The sequence below is a fragment of the Anas platyrhynchos genome, chromosome Z (assembly GCF_047663525.1).
Source record: "Anas platyrhynchos isolate ZD024472 breed Pekin duck chromosome Z, IASCAAS_PekinDuck_T2T, whole genome shotgun sequence".
NCBI lineage: Eukaryota > Metazoa > Chordata > Aves > Anseriformes > Anatidae > Anas > Anas platyrhynchos.
This window is the reverse complement of record NC_092621.1, coordinates 19,561,259-19,587,793: the sequence shown is the minus strand read 5'-3', so window position 1 is coordinate 19,587,793 and position 26,535 is coordinate 19,561,259. Positions and strand designations below refer to the sequence as shown.

Here is a 26,535-nt window from a genome sequence, read left to right as displayed (position 1 = left end):
TCACTTACCATGAATAAGCATTTTGTGTAAGAAGTACATACCTATGCTCTGCCTCAAGCGAGCTTGAAAGAACATCTGCCTGAGGTAAAGTTGAAGATCGAGTGATCTGTTGAGATGTAATTGAAGCATTGCCATTCTCTTGAGGAATTTCATTTTCAAAGTTTCGGTTTATATCTCTCTCATGATGAGGACTGTTGCTGTTACACAAGTTAAAGGAGTCATCATCCTGTAAAAATAATTACATATTACAGAGTTTACATGTAAATTCCACTCACAAGTAAAATGCTGCAATTCACTGATTGTTTAATTTAATTTTAAATGGAGATGTCCTATACTACAGAGGGTAATTCTTCTCCTTTTTTTCAAGGGTTTACAATACATTGATGTTACAGAAATCTGAAGTTATACCACTGATTGAGTAAAGTAGAAAGCAACTCCCATGCTCTGCCTGAAAGTTGTAGAAAAATTTTTTAAATTATCTTAAAAATTCAACCTTATATAAGCTGTCTTTTATATTTTTACAAAGAGTAAATTATCTGTTGAACTTACAAAGAAGGTTCCTTATTAAATACCCTGTGTCAGGCAAAGTTTGAAAATGTGAGAACTCTTATGCTTAATTGGTTTAAGGAGCAGGTCACAGTCACCTATCTCAACCAGCAAATTCACCTGCCACAAGTTCAGAAAAACTCCTTACATTCAGACAACCCATTCAGCTTACCCTACACACAGGCACACACCACAGAATTTCACAAGCTGTTGTTTCAGCAATTGTAACTTACTAGCAATGATATTAGAACTAGAGAGAGAGAGTTTATTTAGAAAGCAGACTTTGCAGATTCACTCAAATATTAAAAGCTCTTTTATCCTATAAACCTGAGATGTTTCTTTTTATTCTACTTTTTCAGCAGCTTGCAATTCTTACTCAGTAATTAGCCAGACAGACTCAGAAGTCTTAGCAACTATAGATATAAAGAAGACCATGATCATTATCTAGCTAGAACATTTTTTTTTTTAAAACAAAAGCCCTAGATTTGGCACACAATAGTATTATCCATAGTAGAAGTCAACCACTCAATCGGTCAGTTCTGCACTTTCAAGAAATCATCCATCACCATTTTTCTGCTCCCATTCAGAGTTCTCAGCTTCCAGAAATTTTAGAATGTTCACCAAAAATTTCTTTAAAAAAAAAGTATCCCAGTAAATCTATGTTCATCTGTTAAATCATTAACCTCTCAGACTATCAGAGAAGAATCATAAAAATATAAAAGGATTTTACCATATTAGGGTAAAACAGTTTCCTCAAAGCCTGTCTTAGCTGCTGATCACAATTTGCCTCATTATTTCAGAGGTGAAATCTGTCACTGCAGGCCCTCTAACTCTATCATGTTACAGAACACTGTTGTGCACTTATCTACCTAATAACTCACTTGCACAGTACATTGCCTACTGATGATCATTTAAATGAATGTTGAAAGTAGACAACTATTACAGTTACACGCCTTGTTAAACTTTAACTTCTTTTCATACCTGTTAGTTAGTGAAACAAGGTGCATGCTATCACTAATAAATATTCCAAGCTACATGTTACATACACCTGTCCGAAGATATTATGGCTTCCACTTCTAAACACCTTTTTTTCCTCCCAAAATACACTGATTCAGAAAATGATCTGTGTACAGTGGTACAATCATATGCATTTGACATAAGCTCCATGAAGACAAAGAACTCAAGACAATTTCGTGAACAGGAAGTCCCATCATGTTCATATATTTTGAGAATTCTAAGCTCATGGCAAATGTTTCCCAAGACCTTTCAACCTTAACATTTCTTAAACAACATTGCACTCACCACCCATCTCAGGGTGCTTAGCAACAGAATGCCTACGAAAAAGATGAAGACCTTTCCTAACTGATACATAGTTAAATTGTACAATCCCATTACAGCAAGTTTTACTTTGCCTGAAATAGAAACAGGGTCAGAAGAGTCAGTCTTACTTTTACAATCAATGCACAGTTGCACTTTTTTTTTCCATATCTCTGAATCTGCGTAATACTTCAAGACTTTTTTTTTTTTAATACTTTTACTACTCAGACGTGTAATCACCTCATCCTGAGGTAACACATCACTTGAACTACATGAGGTAATTATGCTTATGGCTTACTGGTGGCAGGTAGCACAAACATTAATGTTCTCAGGTGCTAGCCAGGCACTACATACACAGACTGTGAATGAAAGAAACTTGACACATTAACAATATATACAGTGTAGCAAGTTCTCAGTTTCAGCAGAAACAGGTTCTTTATATACACATAAATCAAAGTATTGTTCCTACAGTAAGGCCAAGAATAGAGATGTTCTTGGCATCTAAGACTCCAATTTAAATTCTGAAAACAATTTGAGAAACAGAACCAAGTTTTTCCATTAATTGCTTTGCAACGTAACTAACAGCTGAGGTGCAAAATGCTGCCCTCCAGAAAGATTACGTTGATGTACAAGGATTCTTTATTCTTTTTATTGTTGCTAAAGACAAGGTATGCATGAGTTATTGAAATGCAGCAACATATCCTTCAGAAAGAAAAACTACATGCACTGGAGAAACAGTAGTATTTGGAGCAACTTTTTAAAATTAATCAAAAGGTAATTCCTTTCCTACATTCAAACATCCAAGACCACATCTTAAAAGCTGACTACAGATAAATGTGATGTATTTTACATTCAGTCTGAAATGTGTTACTGTGGGACCTACAGCAGGTATGAAGAAAATTACCTTCTCTTGCCGAGCATGATTCCCATCTTCATGTTCTTCTTCTACTCGATCTCGTTTCAATGCTTTCAAAAATTCACTCTTCTTATCAGTTCGCATTCTTGTCAATTTTGTTAAACGAGGCTGACCAACTTTGTCAACAGGGGATGAAGAATTTGACCGATTACACTAACACAAGGGGTTAGAAAAAAAAAAAAAGACTATCAGAAGCTCATTCATTTAGGAAAGTTTGAAAAAAAAGACAGAGTTCCTCAGGAACTTGTAGTTTGGGGTTGTGCGCATAACTCAGTCAAAAGCAGAGGGAAAAATATTTGTATTTTAATATACACGATTCTTGCATCTAAACAAAGACATACAGATTTATAGAGTACTGCTAACAAACAAACCTTCTGAGGTTTATTAGCAGTTTTAAAAGTTTAAATTTATCAAGGTTATGTACCCTAGTGCACCATTTTTACTACATATCAAACCTACAAAGCAAATTGTGCAGGACTTAATGGCTGGTGAGGTAGCTTCTGTTTCCCCCTCTCATATAAGCTTCCAAAATATAAGCTTATTACATATAATTCTGCATAAAATTTATTTATTCTCTTCAGTTATCTAATCAAGCAAATTAAAAAATTGATCTATTAAATTAAGAATACAAACACTGCTTTACCTCTTTCACTGAATTTTGTGATACAGGAAATGCCTTGGCAGTTGATTTGAAAGGAATGAAATTGCCAATACCATATGCAGATTCATGAGGAAACGCATTTCCAACTTTATTTTCTTTTGCTTGGCTTTTCCACTGTGAAGGCTAAATAAAAACGTAAAGAATCATTAACAAAATTATTTCCATCAATCTTCAGAAAAACAACTAAACAAAATGAAATCATAACTACAACCACTTAGAGCAAACACCTGTTTTCTTGTAGGATAGAGACTGTTTATGAGCAACTCATCCTCTCACAAATACTGTTTACGCTTTCTATATAATGAGTTAAATGCAAAAACAATTATCACTCTCTTATTTTGGTTCTTAATACATCAGATTAGAGTCTTCAGCAGCTGCATGTGATGTTTTTAATGCAGTAAATTCTAGAGTTAAGAACAGCTCTGTTAGATGCTCTCAGTAGCACAGAAAAAATCTCCCCAAAAAGATTAACTTAGGAAGTTGCATATGGAAAGGGACCAGAACAGTTCTAGTGGGTTGCAACATTATCTGTATCAACAGTTGGGATAAATTCTGAAGGTATTTTTATGCCACCTGTAGTTCTCTGCTTGGTACTTTTTTGTTGTTGTTGTTAAAAAATAAACACAAAAAGCATTGCTATTTCCTAAGTTCAAAACATCCTTTTAATTTGGACATTTCTCACTTTTCTCAAAAATGGTAATGCAATAAATTGAGATTCAATTACAGTTGGTTTTTGTTGTTTTAGTTGTTTTTTTTTAAGTGAAAAAGTGTTTCCACTTCTGAAGTATGTGGCAATTGAAGTGTTCAAGACCTGAAAGCATACTCTGGAAACAGAATTCCCAAGGGTGAAATCAGCACATTTTGAATCAGAGCACGTTTCATTTTCCCAGCATGTCATTCATGCCATGAGTATCCAAAACTCACCTTTGTGGGTGGAGTGGCAGGTTTAGGGATTAATCCTTTATAAACACTTGTGCCAGTTCCATTTTTTACTGGCTGTGAATGAAGACTTCCTACTACAGGAAATCCAGATATCTGCAGTTCTTTTGTATTGCCCTTTTTAATGACCAGCATTCTGGGAGATCTAGATTTAGGGTTCAAAGGATATTCTGGAGAAAAAAAAAAAAAAGAAAAAGCATGCATGTGTATAAAGTCTTAAGTTTCTATTTTGTAAGGTACTGTATAGCCATGTGGTCTAGAACAAACAGGCATAAGGCAGGAGATTAGTCTGGTGGTATTTCCACAAATACCATGCTGTACAAATCTGGCTAAACAGAAGTTCTTTTCCATTTTCTACAACCATCATTTGTAAAATAATTCCACTTGGCAATGCAGGAGCTTTATTTGCAGAAAAGATATTCTTCAAAGAAATTAGTTGTACGGTTCTTGTTTGGAAATCTAAAACCAAATACTATCACTTGATACTAGAATAGTCAGTTTGAAGAGAACTCTAGTCCAACTGCTCAGGTACTTGGGGCTAATCAAATGATAAAACACTACTGAGGGCATTGTCCTAATATCTCTTGAACACAGACAAGCATGGGGCATGACCACCTCCCTGTGAAGCCTGTACCAGTGTTTGACCACCCTCACAAGAAATAATTTTTTCCTAATGTCCAGTCTGAACCTCCTCTGCTGCAGCTTTGCACCATTTCTGCACATCCTGTCCTCAGTTCCCACAGAGCGCAGACCAGCAGGTCCCTCTCTGCTTCCTCTCCTCAGAAAAATGTAGGAAGCAACGAGTTTACCTCTGAAACTTTTCTTTCCTAAACTGGACAACCCAGGTATCCTCAGACTATCATTACAAGACACGCCTTCCAGCCCTGTTCCCAGCTTCATTGCCCCCCTCTGGATGCTTTCAAGGATCTTAACATCCTCTGCATTGTGGAGCCCAGAGCTGCACACCATATTTAAGGTGAGGCCACACCAACACTGAACATAACAGGAGAATCACCTCTTTTAACCAGCTGTCTGTACTGTATTCAGTGCACCTCAAAATGCAATTTACCATCTTGGCTGCATCTTCAAAAGATAATACGCCTTTCATATTTCCCTTCTAGGTTACCAAAGAATTACTTGCATATTAAACACTCAATTTATAGCCAAATATGATTTATAGCCACACTGATGTCTTTATAAACATGAGAGAAGAGATGACTACTATTCCAGACCATGGCAATGACCATTTTATCTCCATGGCATGGTTTCTCTCCAAGCTCTCTAACAGCTGTAATCAGTCAGAAGCATTCTTTCACCAAGTTTTCAGCTAGCAATCACATCACTAGTTTAGGTGATCCACCTGCAGTACATTTCCTCTTGGGAGATAAATTCTTGACATCTTTCCAAAAAGATGTATGGTTGTTGGGGAACAAGAACCCTAGTTGTTGCTACATCTAAAGATCAACAGATTGACATCCAAACAGAAGTGTTACCTCTCTTACAAAAAGATACGTTGTAATGACACTGAAATTTCTACAATTTTCCCCTATCTCTATCTGTATCCTTACATTCTAAAAGAGATACTTATGTTCCTAATAAAACAACTTAAGATCTGCGCTGTATTTTTTCTACTTAAAAAGATCAAAAATACTCACCCCACACACCTGCAGCTAATGATTTATTCTGGTTTGGTTCCCTCTCATATTCAGGATTCAACGATGGCTGAAAGGAAATTTTATCATTAAAAAGTTTAGAAGTCTTGAATTACAGAACTAATGAAATAAGAAATCATAAGAAGAATGATAATAAGAAATCATAAGAACTAATGAAATAAGAATCATAACAATATCAGAAGTATAACCTCTGCTGTCCAAGATTTTTAAATGAAGACAGACTAGAAACCTCCCCCTGCAACCCTAGTATATCAATGCTCACTTGTTTCTCTTCTCCAACAAAACATCTTAAGCACCAGTCAATACCATTGCACGAACTGTCCACAGAAAGGAAAAAAAAAAAAATCACACAGTAATGAACGGATCTTGGAAGAGTAAGCTCACCCTTCCTCTTACATCCTAAAACTCTAGGTTTAAACCTGGGACCTCAGATGGCTGGTAGCAGAAAAACCACTTTGTTAGTACTTCAGATTTCCAGTAAGATAGAATTTAATACATACACGTCACAGTAAACTGTGGTAAAATACTATAAACCTAACTGTAGTTGCACTTAATCATTTAAGTGACAGTAAATAAAAATACAATGTTAAAAGTGGAGATTAAAAGAGAAACAGGTTAGTGGAGAAATGAATAACACCACCCTTAAGGTGAGGGTGATCCCTTATATGGTGATCTGTAACTGGTGAAATCTCATGAAGTAGCCTGTAATGGACAAAATGGCACTTGCAGAAACAATGAAACCCTGTTTATTATAATTACAATTAACTTACAAAATCCTCAGCCTCAAACTGTTTAGGTACTTCTTTGTCTTCCTTCTTCCCAGTTTCATTAACATGTACATTGTTTTCATGCAGTCCTTGGCCTTTTCCACAGTGGAAAGCGCCGGTACGAGCGCGGGAACCTCCGCCATGGTATCCCCCACGATGGTTTATATTTTCTGTACCACTTCTGCCTTGTGAACGCCAACCATTCTTCTCTTTTCTTCCAAAATGCCCTTAGATTTTTAAATATTAATTAAATGTAAATTGCAAGCGATATTGAAGGAACATTTTAGTTTTGCAAAATTGTTAGAAGAGTTAAGCAAGCAGCTCTATTCTCTGGGATATAATAGCACAGTGAACATAAGTTTTCATTCACATAAGCAGCAGGGAAGAATCTCAAAGAACTGTGAGAATCAGCTCCCTTTCCTGATTGCTCGTAAGTCATTGGCTAGAGAATTAACACAATATTCTTACCCTTCTTAAGAGAGACATACACCTGGAATCACTACTCTAACCAGCCCTTACTCACCACATCCTCTCCCAGAAGATCTGACTTTCCATTACATATATTTTACAACAGAACACAACATTTAGCAAAGAACAGCTATTATGATAAGATTATTTTCCTAGTCAGAGGGCTACAGTGCAGTGATATAGATGTATTTAAAATATTTCATGAAAGGTAAGTTATACCTCCATTAGGCCGTCCAATGTTAGGATCAAATCCATCTGAAGAGTTGTGTCTTCTGCGATTTGCTTCATAACGATTCTCTGTCCATGAAAAATTTTCAGAATGTTTCTCAAAGTTCAGTGATGACTGTAAAAGAACACAAGTAGTAGACCTGAGATACCTGATTAATAACAAAACTGATTTATCAGAACTGTAACACGTAGTATGGCAGACAATACAGCAATTGTCAAGTATGCATATGTTCAGAGTTATGTCAACCACCTTCATGCCAGTAGAACTGGAAGCTCTATATTCCACTCCAAGGACACTGAAACGATGCTGAGGACCATGCTTGTGACACAGGGCAAAAAAAGCCAAGTTTTTATTTTGTTGTGGCAGCAGGATGAAGACAAGTGGTATGTGTTGCAGCACAGGAAAAATAAAAAGTTAAGAAAGGACAATAAATCATAGTTTAGAAGACTGGAAGGCAAACAACACAACTTTTAACCTGGAGCCTAAGGACCTAAGAATAGATTGAGCATCACCTTAGAAGAGGTTTGGAAGGCTAGAGCTAAAGAGATAAAGGACATGTGGAGGAGGGGAAAAATAAAAAGATAGGCTAAGCATAATCTGCAAGGCTACAAAAAAGGCAAGAGGTTCTCACCATGATAAGCAACTTCCCAAACTCCATAGATTTTATCTTTAAACAAAGATACCCCAAGTTTGTCATATGCTAAATGCCAAGTGAAACTTAGTTTTAGAGACCTGATCATCTCAAAGGTGAGGCTCAGATGATAATCTATTGAAAGGTTTGAAATCTGCACAGCCCAGAACCAAGTACCATTAACATTGACACTGCAAAATTTAGATTAATAGCAACTACAGCTCTTCAATTTGGGGTTTGATTCTGGCCAGTTTATCAGTCAGAATGTTTTTTGGCATTGATATGTATTCAGGTAGATACTTTACATGTATTTATTTGTTGTGTTTGTTGCTATTAACCCACAAATTTTCCCAAGCTAATGCACCATATAGAGATGGTATGTAACTTTAACTATTAATTTTTCAAACCTTGAAAACATCATTCTAATGTAAGCATGAATGATGCATGCCTGAAAATGAAAGCCCCAAGTTTAATTACAATGGTTATTATCCATTAACATCTTAACAAGCTATATTAACATTTGATTCCAATTAGAATGAGTACAAAAAGAAAAGGTAAGTCATGGTAAGAGACTTAACTACTTTGGAAAATATATTGAAGAAAATCAGTCTTCCACCACCACCCCCATCAATAGGCAAGCACACAAAAAACAATCCCTAGGTTCTTATGACAATCTTAATAATAATCATAATAATGCCTTCAGCAGTGCTCAAGGTGCTGTTCAAAATCCACTGCTTTTGTGTAATTCGAGTAAGCAAGAGATGCTTTTTATTTTAAACACATACTATCAAATTGTACAGAATTCAAACGACAAGGGATTTCCCTCTCAGAGACCTGGGAAAAGAACTATTCCCTTGAGAACTTGGAGAGGATGGAAAAAACAGAAAGCTATAAGAAACTGTCAAAAGATTTGAAATTTAAATATTTGAGATATCATTATAAGAAACCTCAGTATCAATTCCTTACAAACAGGCTTTGATTAAGCCACTAAAAATTTAAGAACGCTTCAGATTTGCTGATTATGGTTGTAATTTTAGAAGACAGCTTTGTGTGTTCATTTACATATGACAATCTTCTAATACTGCCTTTGGAGATTCATTTTTTGAGTAACTTTGAAGAACAATCACACTTCCACAAAATGGAAGTTGTACTTGATGTATCTGAAGTTACTAAGTCATTTTCAAGGATCATGCAGTTTGTTCTTTCCCCACATGATGGAGGTATCAGTCTATCAAGCCTCTCATGGCAAAGATGACAGTAAGCTTTGTAATCAACAGGAAATCTATTGGCTATTTCTAGAAGTTGAGACGTTATCTGACTTTATTCAGCCAGCCAAGAAACAAACCAAAACAGATTTCTGAAGTATAAGAATCCTTATTGCATAACATGAAGTGACAGTAACCTTGCAAAAAACTATTGACTTTAGCATTGTCTGCAATTGCTCCATATACATTTTACAGAAATCCTTTTAGAAATTGTATGTCCATATCCCAAAATGGCTTCACATCTGCCCAATTACAGTACTGCACTGATGCAAATATATTAATTCCTGACCTGAACTAAGGCTGCTCAGCAGCAGCTACCCAGCTAAGTGGACTTTGCTATGTAGAGTAACAGGGAGATGATATAAAAGCTTGTTCTTAAATGGAAATCAGCAGCAACAGATGAGGTGGATTTCAGTCAAGATATCATCTAGTCAGTCACGTTAAGAAAGCTCATTCCTGCTCCACCAGGTTTTTCTAATGCTATCCTTTACTTGTGTGAGGGAAAGCCTCAGCTATCCAGCATGGAGAAGAAATCAAACTCCTGAAGATACAGTTCTTCAAAGTGCCTCCTCAGTGAAACAAGTTCAGTTTCTCCTCAGTTTTAAATGCTGTTCATAGCACAGCCTTATCCCAGCTTCATCCTGAATGAAACATGAGACTCCTTCCCTCCTTCATCCTATCCTTCCTCTTCATCTCCATCCCTCTTATCTGTTCTTCCCTCCAACTGCCTCATTCAGGTGATGTGAAGCAGAAACGAACACTTATTCTAGAAACTGCAGTGTGAGGAGGGAAGGCTAGGCAGGGGGCCACAATATTTGAGATCTTTCTTGTAGAGGAATGACAGAACAAGCCTTATGATGTAAGTTAAGAATTATTACCCATCAGTAGGGCCAAAAAGACTGTTCAAATGTTTAATACCCAAATGGGCCGTGTATCACAAAGCGCTCATCACTGAAGGAAGAGGTAATGGAAGCAAATAAGCTGCAATACAGACAACAAAGCACACGGACTATAATAGCTACAATGTTCTTGGAAGAGATAGAAGAAAGCTTATCTAAACTCCTTCAGGCAAAAACTCATGGAAGAAAACAGAATCCACAACAGATGCTTGCAATGAAACTTCCTACTATTCAGGAAGGAGGTGACAAAAAACAACCCACACCTCAAATACATTTGAATACTGCTGGAACTTACTTTTATCCTGCTGTACTGACATTTTAAGTATGCAGGCAAATCTCTTCCAGCAGATTCTTGGAATATGCGGAGCAAAATTGTTTTGTAATTGTGACACTATATTAAACTAAGCTCCGATTATTATTCCTGTTGAAAACATTAAATTGGAAAGAGCAGGTCACAAAAAAAAATGCGTATTTCAGAAATCAAGCATAATAAAATCAAACATCTCAGGAGCTGTCTGGAATCAGATAAGGCTGTCTCTTAACAGCAACTGACAGTTGCTGATAGACTATCCTAAACAAAGAAACTAGCTAGTTCAGCATAAAAGAAAGATAAAAAGGTCATAAGATGAATCAGGACATCAAATGAGCTCAATAAAAAATGCACGCATACATTTGTGTGTAGATACATAAGTAAAACAATGTAGACTACTCATACTGACTGCTGACTGCGCATTGAACAATCGCACAAGCCTATTTCCAAATTTTATAAAGGCTAAGTATTTTCCATGGACATGAAAGACAGCAAGAAGCTTAAGTACATGGAAGCAACGTCACTCTCATAGTTGTGGATAAGGACATTGCATTCAAAAATACTAGAACAAAGAAGGTAAACAGGTAAATTGGGAAATGATATGCATTTGAAATGTTTAGTGCTGCCTCTACATTTCTACATTCACATGAAGAAAGAATAGGAGAATATGACAGAAAAAGAAACATTTATAAGATAATCAAGTTCAAGAATCCCTAGAAATCACGATGGGTTCAACTGTCACTAGTGGTATTCCCCAGGGGTCACTGTTGGGGTCCATCCTCTCTAATATCTATATTAAGGATATGGATGAGGGAACTGAGTGCACCCTCATTAAGTCTGCATATGACACCAAGTAGGGAGGAAGTCTCAATCTGCTGGAAGGTAGGAAGGCCCTGCAGAGGGACCAGGACAGGATGGGTAAATAGGCAGAGGCGAGTGGGATGAAGTTCAACATGGCTAAGTGCCGGGAACCTGCACTTTAGTCACAACAACCCCATTGCAGCGCTACAGGCTTGGGGCAGGGTGGCTGGAAAGCTACGGAGAGGAAAGGACCTGGGGGTGCTGATTGATGCTCGCCTGAACATGAGCCGGCAGTGTGCCCAGGTGGCCAAGAAGGCCAACAGCACCCTGGCTTGTGTCAGGAGCAGTGCACCAGCAGGAGCAGGGAGGTGATCATCCCCTGTACTCTGATCTGGTGAGGCCGCACCTCAAGCACTGTGTTCAGCTTTGGGCCCCTCACTACAAGAAGGACATCGAGGCCCTGGAGTGTGTCCAGAGAAGGGCAACAGAGCTGGTGAGGGGCCTGGAGCACAAGTCCTATCGGGAGTGGCTGAGGGCACCGGGGTTGTTTAGTCTGGAGAAGGGGAGGCTCGGGGAGACCTTATTGCTCTGTACAGCTACCTGAACGGAAGGTGTGGGGAGCTGGGGGTCAGCCTCTTCTCGCAGGTAACTAGTGATAGGACAAGAGGGAAAGGCCTCAGGATGTGCTAGGGGAAAAGTTCATGTTGGAAATGAGGAGATATTTCTTCTCAGAAAGAGCAGTCTGGCACTGGAATGGGTTGCTCAGGGATGCGGAAGAGTAACTGCCCCTGGGATGTTTAAGGAAAGTTTGGACGTGGTACTTAGGGACGTGGTTTAGTGGGTGATATTGGTGTTAGGGGGATGGTTGGACCAGATGGTCTTGAAGGTCTTTTCCAACCCTAATGATTCTATGATTCTGTGCTACTTCTTGTTCTTAAGCAAACTATTACATTTCATAAACTGAGTATTTGCAGTCTCAATTGAACAGCCACAGTGAGGATGCACAACTATTTGAAAGCACCACACATTACCACCACCAACCAAGGAGACATTTCAGAAAGTCTATTTCACAAGCACGTTTTTTCTATCACTTGGATGATGCAGTAAGAAAAAGCATTCTCTAAAACGTATAGGACACAAAGCAAAATCAGAAGCAAGAACACCATCAAGCACACACCTCAGTCTCAGTTCCTTATTTTAAACTACCTATGAAGAAGTTTTAATCCAACAGCAGCTCTGACAATGTGTCCAGGTGCTTCCTTCCTTCAACCCAGCTTTTAAAGCAGAAACCTCTACTAAAGATATAAGCCTGAGAATCGAGGTTCAACTATTTACATTGTGACAGCAAGACTTGGTAGGTGTCTTGTTATCACCCTTCCCACATTCAAAAACATATGTGTATTTTTACTGTGATTGAGGTTATGACATTTAGACTTCTCTAATAATGAAACTGACTGACCAGAAGAAAAGCAAAGAACATACCTTTGTTGACGATGGCGGAGTAGGAAAATTAAGCCAGGCTGGAGCAAAGTCATGCTGCGCCATTTAGGTCCAGTCTCTCCGAATCAATGAAACAAGGCTTCAGCACCTCATGGCAAGTCCCTGCAATTAGAAAAATAAGAAATGAGTACTTTTCAGATGTTTAACTTACAAAAGTATTACACTTGTGGTGTTGTCATCATTACTTCCCTTCTGTTTTCTGGTACTGTCTTCTCAAACAGATCTGGTTTGAAATCTAACCAGCCTTATCTCATTACAGCATCACATTTGTCCTTTTATTACCAGCGTCACACTAGTCAAGTATTTCACAAGGATCATGAAAATAAAAGTGTAACATTAATTCCTCCATTTCCTTTTACAGATGGAATGAAGCATCTTGTGTAAGGTCTGATCAGAAAGCTGAGAATTATGGAGTTGAAATATTTTCTGATACTGTTCAGAATTGACTGCAGGAACCATTTCATTAGCTTCCTAAAAATTGGTTTTTCAAATTAGCCCCTCAAAGTTAACCTCAGAGGCCATATCAGGGTTCCTCATGAAAAGACTGGATGGTTAGAGCCAGCAAAACTCCCTAATTTTCTCCAGATTGAACGTAAACAGAGCCAAAGCATCCAGAATACTGCCAAAATCCAGTAAAATTTTCTAGTGTGAAAATGGGCAAGAGAACGTAAAGGCTTAAGGCAAAGCCCAAGAGTACTTTTTCTGCCCCCTGTTCTCCTCACAGGCAGGCAAACATCTCTCAGTAAGCAAGAGAATGCAAGATAATACAAGCTATATTACCTAAAGTTGAACTATAGCACTAAAAGGAAAGAAACGGATGAAACACTGCATGGCCTATAAGGTTATGTGAATCATGCTCTGCAGCTAGATACTGCAAAACTCTCAGTGATTCAAATATATTTTAAGCAGGATAATATGCATTATTAGAAATTCAGCTGGCAAAAAAATTAACATCCAAATGCATGTCACAGGGAAGCAAATACAAGTATTCCACATCTCCGAACAAGAGAATGCAGATTTGTTAGTCAGTGAGCACAGATGGGGGTCTCTAATCTACAAATGCTGTAATTTGAGTAAGTTTTAGTAAGAGCTGTGGAATCTGAACTTCATAACTAACAATTATTGTTGCATTCTGGCCCAAATTGGGGTATTGCAAACTTCCAGTGAAAGAAGAGAACATTCCAACAACTAAAACAAAGCTTAGCAGATTTCTAAGTGTTAATCTGCACTACTTCATTGAGTTGCTGCTACTTTTTTATTCCAGGAGTTCACACAAAAGGTTTTGTAGCTACCTATGATACCAGAGTTAAGTTATAAGGTAAGATGCACCTAATCAGATGGAATCCAATGAAGACAACTTTAGAAGTACGTGTCATCCAACTAATTTGCTGTAAGTTAGTGTGCTGACACTATCTAATGTGCTTTTCTGAATTAACCTCAACAGAAATTTCAGAAAAAAAAAAAATCTAAAGAATCCAATTATGACAGCCTAGAATATAACAAAGGAAGTTCTAGAGTCACAGAACCACAACAAAAATAGATTATCTTAAAAAAAAAAAAAAAAAAAAAAAGGAACCAAGTTCCTGTTAGGAACTTTTGCTGATTAATCATGCTCAGTATTGATAAACAGAAAATGGTGTTTTACCATATGAGCCACCAAGAGATGCCAAATTAAGTAACAGCAAGTTAAATGTGAACTGACTAAGAAAGGAAGAAAAAAAAAAAAAAAAAAGGATTCCCCTCCTTCTCTCAGATACAGTTCCCCACTCCACGATGGAGAATCATGAAATCTTTAGAAAGGAGCGGAGAGGTATCAATACTGGAAAATCAACACAACAACAAAATCTTCAGACCAAAGCACTTAGAGTCTAAAAACCAGACAGATTCAGTACAAACCTGATAAGAACATATGAGAGGATCCATGAAGTATTACCATTGTGCTTTAATTCACTAGCATTCCCATCTTTTAGCTTTTGCACATCAATCACACAGGCTTGAGATGAGACTTGGTATTCACCAACTACCCCAGGACTAGAAAATATTTTTAAACCACAATGGTAGTATTGGAAAACTGTGGGCAAAGCTGTTTCTTCCCACAAAAAAATGTTCTGGAAGCAGATTCAAATCTTACCAACGTTCTCAGTTAAAGCTCTAAACAGACTTTTGTTAGTGCCATTAAGTCAGATGAGCCAATCCCTTTCTCCCAGAGTACAGCAAAATGATAGAAAAACAAATTTACTCACAATTTTCCAATAGGCACAAATACCCTATCCATAACCAAACTGGCAAAACAAACAGCAGATCAGGAAAGGATAGATATTAATATATTTCCTTTAAATCACATTGGAGAGTGCACAGCCTGCCCATCTTTGAGTTGCCAATCCCCATGTTTAACCACGTCATCAAATTCTTACAGTTGCTACCTTTCTAATGTTGCCAACAAACTTGTCCTAGAATGCATTTTAATACCAAAAAAAAAAAAAAACATCATTACAAGTGTGAGCTCTGTTTTGATGATCTGGCAGATACACAACAGTTCTACAATACTCATAATTCTCAGGAATATACTTTTGTTAAACTGAAAAGATCACAAAGGGAGAATGGAAGACTACTCTGTTGGCAGGCAGGATTGGTACACTTTAACCATTTATGCTCCATTTGATTGCTGAACATGAGTTTGATTTTTGATTGCTTTCAAATCAAGTTACACCAACAACCAAGACTACTACTTTCTTCTGCAACTTGTCCCAGTTTTGTGCTGCTCTTGGATTATTTTTGAAAGGTCAGAATTTCTACAAGATTTGTCCTAAGGTATTTTTTTATTTCCCCTTCTATTCAAGCCCATTACTTCTTCAGCTATCCAGTGTTCAGAGCCATTTCTCCGTTCTGTATCTTCCAAAGCAATTGTAGCCTCTATTCAGTTTGTACTACCTTCAAATTTAATAGCCATATGCTCTATTTCATTATTGCCAATATTAATAAAAATACTGAAGACATCTATTTAGGAAGTCACTTGATATATCCCTCCAGCTTAACATCCAACAAGATCTGCCTCTGCAGAGACTGAACAGCCTCTAAGGCAAATAGGTAGCACGTATAATCAACTCATTTTAGAATAATACTTCTGCCTTTCAGAAATACATGACTGTCCCTGTCCCAGTTTCAAGTGAGAATTCACATTAAGAATCTGAAGAGAATGAAAATAAACAGTAGGCACTCATACAAGAATTAACAAGAACCTGCTCTAATTGCATCAACAGACCATAAAGAACTCATCTGTCTGCTAGCAAGCCTTCTCTTATTACATACACATGACAACAGATCAACCACTGTTCATTAACACAGATAAAATAGCTTTGTACTCAACATTAAGACAGCTATCAGAAGTAAGTGTATTGAAGTAAGCTCCATGGATCTGAACACAGCGATTCCACTGCCTTCAGAAGCTCTCTTGGTAACAGGATGATTAGGCCCAAAATTTATCACAATGATGAATTCATCGTTCTGTCATAGCACAAACTCAAAACACACCTGCCATTAATAGAAGTATCATAAATGCTAACTTTGCTTGTGTTGTCTGTCACTGATACAGAGCTGTGCAGTTCTAAAAAGGCTAGAAAAAGACAATGACATACTGCTATCTTCTTACTACTACTATTCAAATGCATTTAGGTTTCTTTAATCAGACTGCTCACAATACGCAGTCTCATGTCAGCAACACTTTTGATGTCTGGTTCAAGTAGTGAATAGTGACTTCAGGAAAAAAGCCTTCCTTTGTCAGCCCATAAATTTAGATGTAAGTCTTCACAAGATTTGTTTTGCTGTGTAGCAGCAGAAAAAAAGTTCTTCTATTTTGCTTCTTGTGGATCCATCTGGGAAAAGTCTGTTTTAGGTAACATGCAACAATTATTCCAGTATTCAATTGCATCAAATTTAATTCTATTGTGTTGTGTTTTGTTTTTTTTCAGAAGTCTGATCACCAAAGATAAGGCAGTGAATTCAAAGCAATAATGAGCAGCTAGTCCAAAGAAGGTAGAGTGAATACAGTGAAGAGATTTGTCATAAAGCTAACAGTCACCCACTTTGAGCCACGTTAGCAGATGAAATGAGAAAAGTGTGTATCAAGTGCAATCAACAAATTCTCAAAAGTTGTAGTGGACTTGATTTTGTTTGTGGTTTGTTTTTGTTTATTTACAGTTGAGTTGATAGGGTCCTTTGTGACAACCTATTTTACTCCAGTTTTAAATGAGCTAGAAAAACTCATTTTTTAATACAAACTGGTTTGTCCTATCTCAGGAGTATTCAGGAAAGCTTCGTATATTGCCTCTGTTTTAGAAAAGAAGTTGCAGATTGAGAAAAGGGAAGCTAGAAGCAGCTGCATGAACCAGAAGTCAAGACTTCTGTGAAAAGGCTAAAAAAAATCATCAACTCCCAAAATTCTGTATTAGAAAAAAATTAAAAGATGGAACTAAAAGAGATATCATTACATGAGTTTCTGCTTACTGCATTAAATGGAAGAATCAAATCTTAACCAGTATAGTCAGCCTTCTCTGCACTATCATTTTTTTCTTTTTTAAATCATCACAGAACAAGATGCAAGTAGGACTACATTTGGAATACCATCACAGGAATTCAAAACTTTACTGAGTACAAATCACTTCAGTATTCATGGACAAGTCTCTAAGAAAACTTCTTGACTTGCCTTGCCTCACAAAATGAGGACCTAAAACTGGTCATAACACTGGGTATATATATCTGAACAGTAAATTCCACTGAGGAAAAAAAAAAAGGCATTTTAACCCCAAACACCATGAGAATACAAGATACCAGTCACGATAGACTGAAGCTGGAAAAAAAGTTCTGAAGGTCAGAAGAACAGGGTTCTGGAACATCTTTAAGACTTCAGACAAATAGACAAATATTTGAACCTGCCATTTCCCATTATGTTTACAAGTCAGAAACTGCTGTATGTTAAACTGTTTAATTACACAATGTGTGTACACAAATATAACACTGTAATAATTAAGCCATTTTTTTCCTCCTTAGGTGGTAACCGCATGAGACTACAGATACCCCAGAAACATCTTTCCTCTTTCCCCTCTGAAAATTCTACTTTGAATCAATGGTGTTTAAGAAAAAACAAACTTTCTAAATGTGAAAACCACAGTGGGACCAATGTATGAAAAGAATCTGCATGTTTTTTTCCTGCAATAAAACAGAAGTCATCGTGGTACAAAATGAAAAGACAGCCTGTATTCATGAACTTTCAGATTAATATACAAAGTTCTTCAAGTTTCTTTCTATATTACAATTTTCACATTACATACAACCTTTAATTTATTGTTACTGGGAAAAATTATGCAATAGCCAAAACATCTAACTTTTAAGTTTTGTCTGCAATGCTTGTTAGTTAAAAACCTCCAGGCAATCAGCACATAAAACATGGACACAAAAGGTCTCCCTGGGAACAGTGACAGGACCCAAGGGAACGGCATGGAGTTGGGACAGGGCAGGGTCAGGCTGGGGGTTAGGGAAAGGGTCTGCACCCAGAGGGTGGTCGGGCACTGGGACAGGCTGCCCAGGGCAGCGGTCACAGCACTGGAGTTCAAGAAGTGCTTGGACAACACTCTCAGACATCTGGTCTGATTTTTGGGTGGTCCTATGTAGGCCATGAGTTGGACTCAATTATCCTTGTGGGTCTTCTCCAACTCCGGATATTCTATGATTATATGAAAATACACAGACCAAGGAGATCAGAAAGAACAAACTACCCAAAACAGTGCTACGGAATATATCTCAGGTTTAATATTGATTCTCATGTTCTAAGGAAGTTTGCACAGTTTCTTGGAGTTCTTAAAAAAAAATACATATCTCCCCCCAGGCTTACCAGGAAATGGAAAAAAAAAAATACTGGATGCTCACTCATTCTCAAACCATTTGTCCTAAATTAGAGACTCCTGCTAAGAGAGCTATGCTGATTAGAGATTTTGCCCTCCTTTACTCCTGAAGGATTTCACTAAATGGGCAGGCAGACTGGCAATACGTGGCAGTTGCTTCTAACTGTGAAGCATAAGAATACTATAGGCAAAGCATGGTGCTCAGCCCTGGCAAGTATCTGTTAGTCCAGCTCCCATCTCTGCACAGCACGTCAAAAAAGGGCATACAGTGCAGACACATAGTTGACTCATTACGAAGTAACTGTAGTCACTACAGGCATAATCAGGTGAATTTACAGATAACTTAGCTGCAGGGATAAACCAGGAAGCACTTGTGCTAAAAAAAGCCATGGAGCAAAAGGGTCAGGCATGCAATCAGACCTAGTAAAGGCTAAAAGCAATTAAAAGTAACAAAACTTTAAAGTAAAAATACAAGTCTCCGAAACAAACACTCTAGTATTTGATTCCACAATTTACAATCTAGTCTGACTTCCTCCATGTATTAGAAACCCATACAAAAACATATAGCACTTCACCTGCTAATACAGTTGAGAGAGAGTTATTTTCTTTACAATCACCTCCAATCTGGCATTAAAAGTATCAGGAAAACAAAGGAAAACGGAGTCTGGAGTAAATTAATGGTTATAGTTAGATAAAAATTAAAGTGATCACTCCCACTCTAAAGATGATCTTTTATCCAGAATTTCTTCTAGCTTCACTTCCATCATCAGCTCTTTGTAGCAACAGAAATATTTCCTCCGCCTGTCTACTTATAACACACCCCAAACAGCATCTCTGAAGGCTTTGGAAAAGTGACTCCTGTGAAAACTCCTCTCAGGCAATCTGTACTGGCTGCTTATGTGGACGTGAGAGCTTGCAAACAGTGAGGCATGAGGACTGAGGGATAAATGATCCTCTGGGACACTGCAGGCATGAAGAGCAGGGGAAGCAGTTGTAATCGAAGCATTCTTCGACTGCTTCAACTTACAAAGATACACCATGCTTCTATCTTTTTTTCTATGAACAGGCCAAAACAGAAAAAAATAAGCATGATTTTTAAACTACAAAATCCTGAAAAGCCAGTAGAAAATAACATAGTATCTACTCACTTCGCTGCTACTAGTTTTTGAAGCCATTTTCATTTTTTTTAATGGTTTAAGTAGCTCATAAGAGAGCAAGACAAACTACATAGTAGCTCATTTTAAATGTATGTAACCATAACAGTTTTGTGACTCACTGGAACAAAGCTTTAAAACATGTAATGCTACCTTTTGTTTTCCCAGGTCCACACCCCTTATGCACTAGAGGTGTTCTAGCAATGAAAAGCAACTCTTCAGTTTATCAGACACAGGTACAAATTTCAAGCACCATCCTGTAATGAAACAGTGCTAAACAACCTTTTGAGGCTGTCTTAACACCTGTCTCAGCAGTCTCCAGTCTTTTCAGTAGCATTAACAAAGATAAAGTTTTCCTCCTTGTTTGCATCCTCACAAATTTTACATGGAAGAACAAAGAGTTTGATGGCTTACTAGTTGTGAATCTGGGAAGTATCTTCTGAAAAAGATAAAACATCATTTAGAGTTCTGAAGGACTGATCAAGTTGTATTTCCTTAGAATATCAAAATATTTTATCCTGCAACTTCAGTTTACACACATCAAAAACAGAACCATGTCCAGTTGGGTTTTGAATATATCCACAGACTGGGTCTACGCTACCTCTCTGTATAACCTGTTCCAGTGTTTGACCACCCTCAAAGCTTTTTCTTCTGTTCAGACTGAATTCCAAGAAGTGTTTTACTTCTCCTTTTTGCCTTTTTTTCTGTCATAGTACAGCTGAGATGAACCTGGCTCCCCTTTCTTCATCTGCTCCCATCAGTTGTTACACACATGGATAAGATCCCCCCCGGAGCCTCTCTCCTCCAGGCCGAACTGTCCCAGCTCTGTCAGCATCTCCCCATACGGAAGATGCTGCAGTCCCTTCATCATCCTTGTGGCACTTTGCTAGATTCCCTCCAGTAAGCACATGTCCTTCTTGTACCAGGGAGCCAAAAAGTGGACACAGTGCTCCACGTGTGGCCTCACCAGCTAGCACAGTGTCAAGGGAAACGATCACCTCCCTTGACTTGCTGGCAGTGCTCCTCCTAAAACAGTCCTGCACGCTGTTGGCCTTTGCTGTTGCAAGGACCCACTGATGGGTCAGCTTGCTGTGCACCACTGTCCACACATCCTTCTCTACAAAATTTACCAACTCCCCAGCACATACCAGCGTGCATGGTTACTCCTCCCCACATGCAGCACTTTGCATTTTCCATTTGCTGTACTTCACCAGGATCCTCTCTCTCTCTCTCTCTCCAATTCTCCAGCTTGCCCAAACACCTAGCGCAACAGCCACTCCTCCCAGTTTTATATCATCTGCAAATTTGCTGAGGATAAACTCTGCCTCATCACCCATATCATTAGTAATGTTAAGTATTACTGGCTCCCTGGATCCTCTTTCTGATGAGAGAAATTAACATTTGATCTCTTCCAGGATCTCTCATGATCACAATGACTTTTCAAAGATCACTGAAGGGCCTTGTAATGACATCTGCCAGCTCTCTCAGCACTTGCAGGTGCACCTATTCAGGCCCCAAGCATTTCAGTGAATCTTGTTAAAATGTTCCCTAACCCAATCCTCCTCTACTGAGGGCGGAGAAAAAAGCACAGCAGAACTTTAAAATGACAAGGACATGAGATCAGAGACTGTCCCCACCCATGCCCCATAAGAGCATGTTGTTTAACTTGTCTAACCAGTACTTAGCAGGCAGAGGAAAGACAGTCCCACTGGTGCTGCGGAGGTCCAGCTTGAGGGAGGTCTTTCCAGTCAATATGTGAAACATTTGCGCCCATAACAACACTGTCTCAACTACCAGAACCAATAAAACCAGCTTTGCTTTTTCATCATGTCCTAGCAGGAAGAGACAGATAAAACCAGTGGTGTCACTACAGTAAGAAAAAAGCTGTTCAGAATGACAGCAAAATTGCTCAAACCCCAGAACCTAAAAATTTGACTTACTGGAAGATTTTAATACGATAAATCCTTGGTGGTTAACAGCATAAATGCGGCCTACTGAAATAGAGCCATCTAAAACTTTATAGGAAAAGAATTTGTTACAATAAAGCTAAAAACTAGGAAAAAAACTGACAGATGAAACCATCTCACCAGAAACTAGATGCAAGGAGAAAACAGTTAAGTATTCTCAGCTTCTATACTTCTCATGCTACAAGGATAGCAAAAATTACTTTACCTAAAACAGTTTCTATGACACAGCGTATTGCAGAGATTGCTAGAAGATTATAACAAAATGAAATTATAAACTCAAATAAGTAAAAATGGTTCAAGCTTGTGAGAGGAATAATAAAGCCAGTAACAACAACAACAAAAAATTCAGCCATGAATTTCCTAAGTTAGATTATAAAGAAAGAAACAAGTTCAAGTTCCTTGATGCTCCCTGAAGACCAGTTTAGAATTTCAGTCTGCTGATTTGCATAGAGAAATCCACAAATAGAATAAATCTTAAGTGTGTGTATGTATATACACATATATAGTTTTCAGAAAAACTTAAAATTAACAGGTACACATATCTAAGTAGCACGTGCCCTATGATCTTTTACCTCCTGCCTCACAAATTATTATTACCTTAAGTAGAGCATACCACAAACCATGTGTGGGAACGTTAACTCCACCCTTCTGCTATAAATTTATTTTACAATCCACTCTCATCTTGTCATAATAATTTTAATATATTTATAAATGGGGTAGAAGAAGGTTGTAAGCCACCAGCACTAAAGTGTACTACAGTGTCATTATGACAGTGTAAAAAAAAGTGTTATTCACTGCCTCAGGTTTGTTGCTGCTGCTGCTGCCTTGCTTCCTTGGTAATGATCTACACCAAGTATATTAAATCTTTCTTACTAAGTGAAGAAGGCAAAATCAAGTGTATATGAGTTTCACAGGGGCTTAATAAGCAAGTCTGCATGACATCTTAGAAGAGACTGATCATCAACAGGAAGAGGGGAGAGGGAGGCACACTATTTTCAGTGATGGAATTAAAATAACGTTTGTACTATCTGCTGTGGTTTAACCCAACCAGCAGCACAACTATTTGAACAAAACATTATTTATTTTCCCCCATTTTCTCTCCATGCAGATGTATAGACACAGACAAAACAGGGTAAGCAAGGTTTGCTGCGTTGGGAATAGGATGAAATCCTCTGTCACACTTAAACACCTCCAGAAGTCTTAGGACACACCAGGGTATTAGAATTGTATGGCGTCAAACTGTATCAGACAATTTTTTTCATCATGTAAGCTAACACATTCTCTTGTAAAAATACAGCCCCCTAAGACCTAACATGACAGTGACTTAGCAAAAACAAACAAAACAAGAAAAACGTATCTTCATGTCGACTTAGGGCTCAAGTTCCTTATGTGAGAATGACTCAAGAGAAGAGTGCTTACTGCTCTTGTTTGGCATAAGGACCTAGAAATGTTAGTAGACAGCAACCAGCAGATGTTCTGAAAATCCCAACTACTGCTCTGTATTGTCTTCCTTCTCTACGTAGATATGGTTTATGAGTAACAGGGCTTAGGCCGCTCCTGTGAATGAAGTATTAGCGTCCCAGGATTCAAAATATTTTTTAGGAGATATTTTAGAAAGAGACAAAGTTAAGAAGAAAGTTTAGAAGAAAAGGTTAGAAGAAAGGTTATAATGTCTTGATCACTACTTCTAATCAAAAAAAAAAAAAAAAAAGGCTTTTCCTTCTCAGACTGTACCAAAACCTAAATCTAAAAACAAACAAACAAAAAAAAATTATTTTGAAGCATAGAATAACTGCTTATTTGAAGGTAAACTACAAGGTTCTTTCTGCTTGAAATCCTACACCTGCAGTATCATTTAGTGGAACTCTAGATAGACGTTGACCTTCTTGCCCTCTGCAAGGTTCAAAGTCCAAAAGCTGAAGTGTCACTGCAGTAAAGTTGCCCTTCAGTATACACTTATGCCCTTAGTATACACTATAACAAAATCACTGGGAATGTTTTCACACTTTGGAGTCTTCATGAGCAATCTGAAGAAGCTGTTAGAAAAGATGGCAGTTTTGAAATATCCCTAGCATATAAAGCAGAAAAAAGAAATCTATGTATTTCAGTTCTTTTGCAGAGTATGCTTACCTCAAAAAAAAAAAAAAAAAAAAGTGATCAGGGAAGAGTTGGTAGCACAATACACAGCATTGTCTTTAGTCACTGTGTAACACTTCTGCTCAAAAACAGTTACAAAAACCAAAACAGAAAGTGTGCCAAGTCTCATTCAAGTTTGTCTTTAATCAGTTCTGCATGTAGCTCTCCTTGCAGAAGAAATTTTACTCCCAGCGCTAAAAGAAATATAAGCAACTTCCCCAGAAGTCCTCAATGAAGTATCACTGTCAAACTGCATTATCCACACATTTTAAACAGAGGAAATGCACTAGAAGGGAGGCAAAAATGAACCTAAAGTACATTACCTTGTGAAGTACTAAGAAAGCTAAGTATCTGCAAAATTTCCCTATATTATTTTACATGTTTAACTGACTTCAGCGTTGCTGCAAGTTTAAACTCTGCTTACACTGAAAAGCTTCCACTAGTAGGTTTTTGGGTTATTTTTTGTTTTCCTACACAGAGCAACCTACTCCATCCACAACCATTTTTTAAACACAAACTACCCATTTTAGGATTCCACCAGAAGAAATTTAACCATGGAAGAACCATGCTGCTGACAGTTATTCCAGTACAAAAGCTATGTTTACATCAACGCTTAACGTATAAGCTCTCTGGGGCAAGGACCTTATCTTCATACTTGTCTGCAAACCACTTACCAGACTGTCAGCACTATAGAAATAAAAGCCCAAAGAAGGTATACATGTGGACCAACACACTAGGCATTTTATTCTCAGTGTGCCTCACTCAGCTATCAATTCTGCTCAGGATACAAGGGCATAGCCATAAAGCACACACACACAAATCTACACCAAATACATGTGCACACAAATCAGACAGGCAACTGCACTTACCAAGTGCAAATATTTTGAAAAGGAAAAAAAAAAAATACCAGCAGCAAGAAAGATGTAAGAAAGAGCTAATTTAATAAAGCTGGAAGGAAATTTTTTTTTTAAAAACATCCAGAAGAGGGAGTAGAGATAAAGATGTGATTCCAAGAGTAGGTGGGGGGATGCAGCTCCTCAATTTCAGTGAGAGCTCCCCAGCAAGAGGTAAGTTTCTCACTGAAAGTAAACAGCTTGAAAAATAACATAAGCATCTCTTTTTCTATTATTTAAGAAAAAGTTCTTGTATTACTACATTTGTGGGCACGTAACAGACAAAATTTAATGAAATGGCCACTTATGCATGAATTCTTTCCATTCACCAAACGGTTTTCAAGCAAAATACAGACTACTCGACCTAAAAGAATGAAGATAACTCTTTTGTGTTGCTCTGGTTCCTTTAGATGTGGTTCAGTTCATTCACTCAGTCCCCAGCCACACTAAGCAGAAAAGCCCCAAGCCACAGCCACAGGAGATTACAGAAAGACTCCTATTCATCATCTACAGTTTCCATGTTTTCGTAACAGCAAAACTGAAATAGAAGTTAAAATAACAAAACAGCAAGGCCATTCACAGACAGCAAAATAATGAAGCTAGATCAACCTTTAGATAACTGACAACACACAGAGTAGAACTATTTCAGTGATCATGAGAAGTCCTGTAAAAAATACTTATTTAGATGACAGTCTTCCATTTGTAACTTTCAATAGAAAGTTACAAGGGAAAAAATGCACTGTAGCAATTCTGAGATACAGTTTCCCAAAGCTCAAAATTACTTTTTACCAGGCTTTTTCCCAAATATCTTGGCAATGCTTTTACAGTGACCAGTTTTCCTTATCAGCTCCGTGTTACTAACATTTCAATATTGCAGAAGCTTTGAAAAAATTTTGAAAAGGTGGTGGCCATGGTAAATGTATCCCCCTTACCACACACTCTGTTTATAATCTGCCCAATAATGTTTTAATTATTTAAAGCTTTATGAGTAACCCAAGGGAGGGGAGAGGATTGCATATAGTAAAATTACCACTGACTTTTGAATTAAGTTGTTCTGTCCATCTTGATTTTCTTTGAGGCAGTAGCAATTCAGCTGAAAGTACACCTGCAAAGAAAATATTGTAAACATATTTTAATTTCCAGATTTAAGCTTCATCTGCATTGAGAAACATTTACCTACTACAAGGGAAGAAGGCAGCAATGCATCCAAAAATGACATGTAAAATCGGTTAGCTGGCCAACATATTTTGGATTTGAACTTTTCCCTAGCACATTTCTTATTGCAATATAGTTTCAAACCAGTCTCATTCCCACTATAGAACATGTAATTACTCTGAACACAACTTTAAAATATCGACGCATTAAAACACCAGTTTGCATAGGCAGTAGATTGACTTTTGGTAGTAAGTAACTGACTTCCTTACATGACAAAGAAAGTGGAAAGAAACAAAAGAGCAAGGCTACACTCTCAGAACCCTCATGCTGCAAACACGCCTAACAAAAAATGGAAAGACAAACCATCCAGCAGTCTTGTTCAAGAAGCATAACAGCTCATTGTTGAGTTTA

General features: G+C 37.7%; 1 protein-coding gene across 5 annotated transcripts in view; it reads right to left on the bottom strand.

The window, feature by feature from the left end:
* The window catches only part of GPBP1 (GC-rich promoter binding protein 1), a 37,322-nt gene that overhangs the window by 4,357 nt on the left and 6,430 nt on the right, over positions 1-26,535 (bottom strand). For all 5 annotated transcript variants that reach the window (XM_038170059.2, XM_038170058.2, XM_072031706.1 and 2 more), the window contains exons 3-11: positions 26,007-26,074; positions 12,905-13,024; positions 7,507-7,630; positions 6,823-7,046; positions 6,035-6,101; positions 4,365-4,549; positions 3,423-3,563; positions 2,768-2,932; positions 42-226 (exon numbers count right to left, since the gene is read on the bottom strand). In XM_038170059.2, the coding sequence (XP_038025987.1) occupies positions 42-226; positions 2,768-2,932; positions 3,423-3,563; positions 4,365-4,549; positions 6,035-6,101; positions 6,823-7,046; positions 7,507-7,630; positions 12,905-12,967 (1,154 nt within the window). In that variant the 5' untranslated portion in view covers positions 12,968-13,024; positions 26,007-26,074. The remainder of the gene's footprint in view (positions 1-41; positions 227-2,767; positions 2,933-3,422; positions 3,564-4,364; positions 4,550-6,034; positions 6,102-6,822; positions 7,047-7,506; positions 7,631-12,904; positions 13,025-26,006; positions 26,075-26,535) is intronic.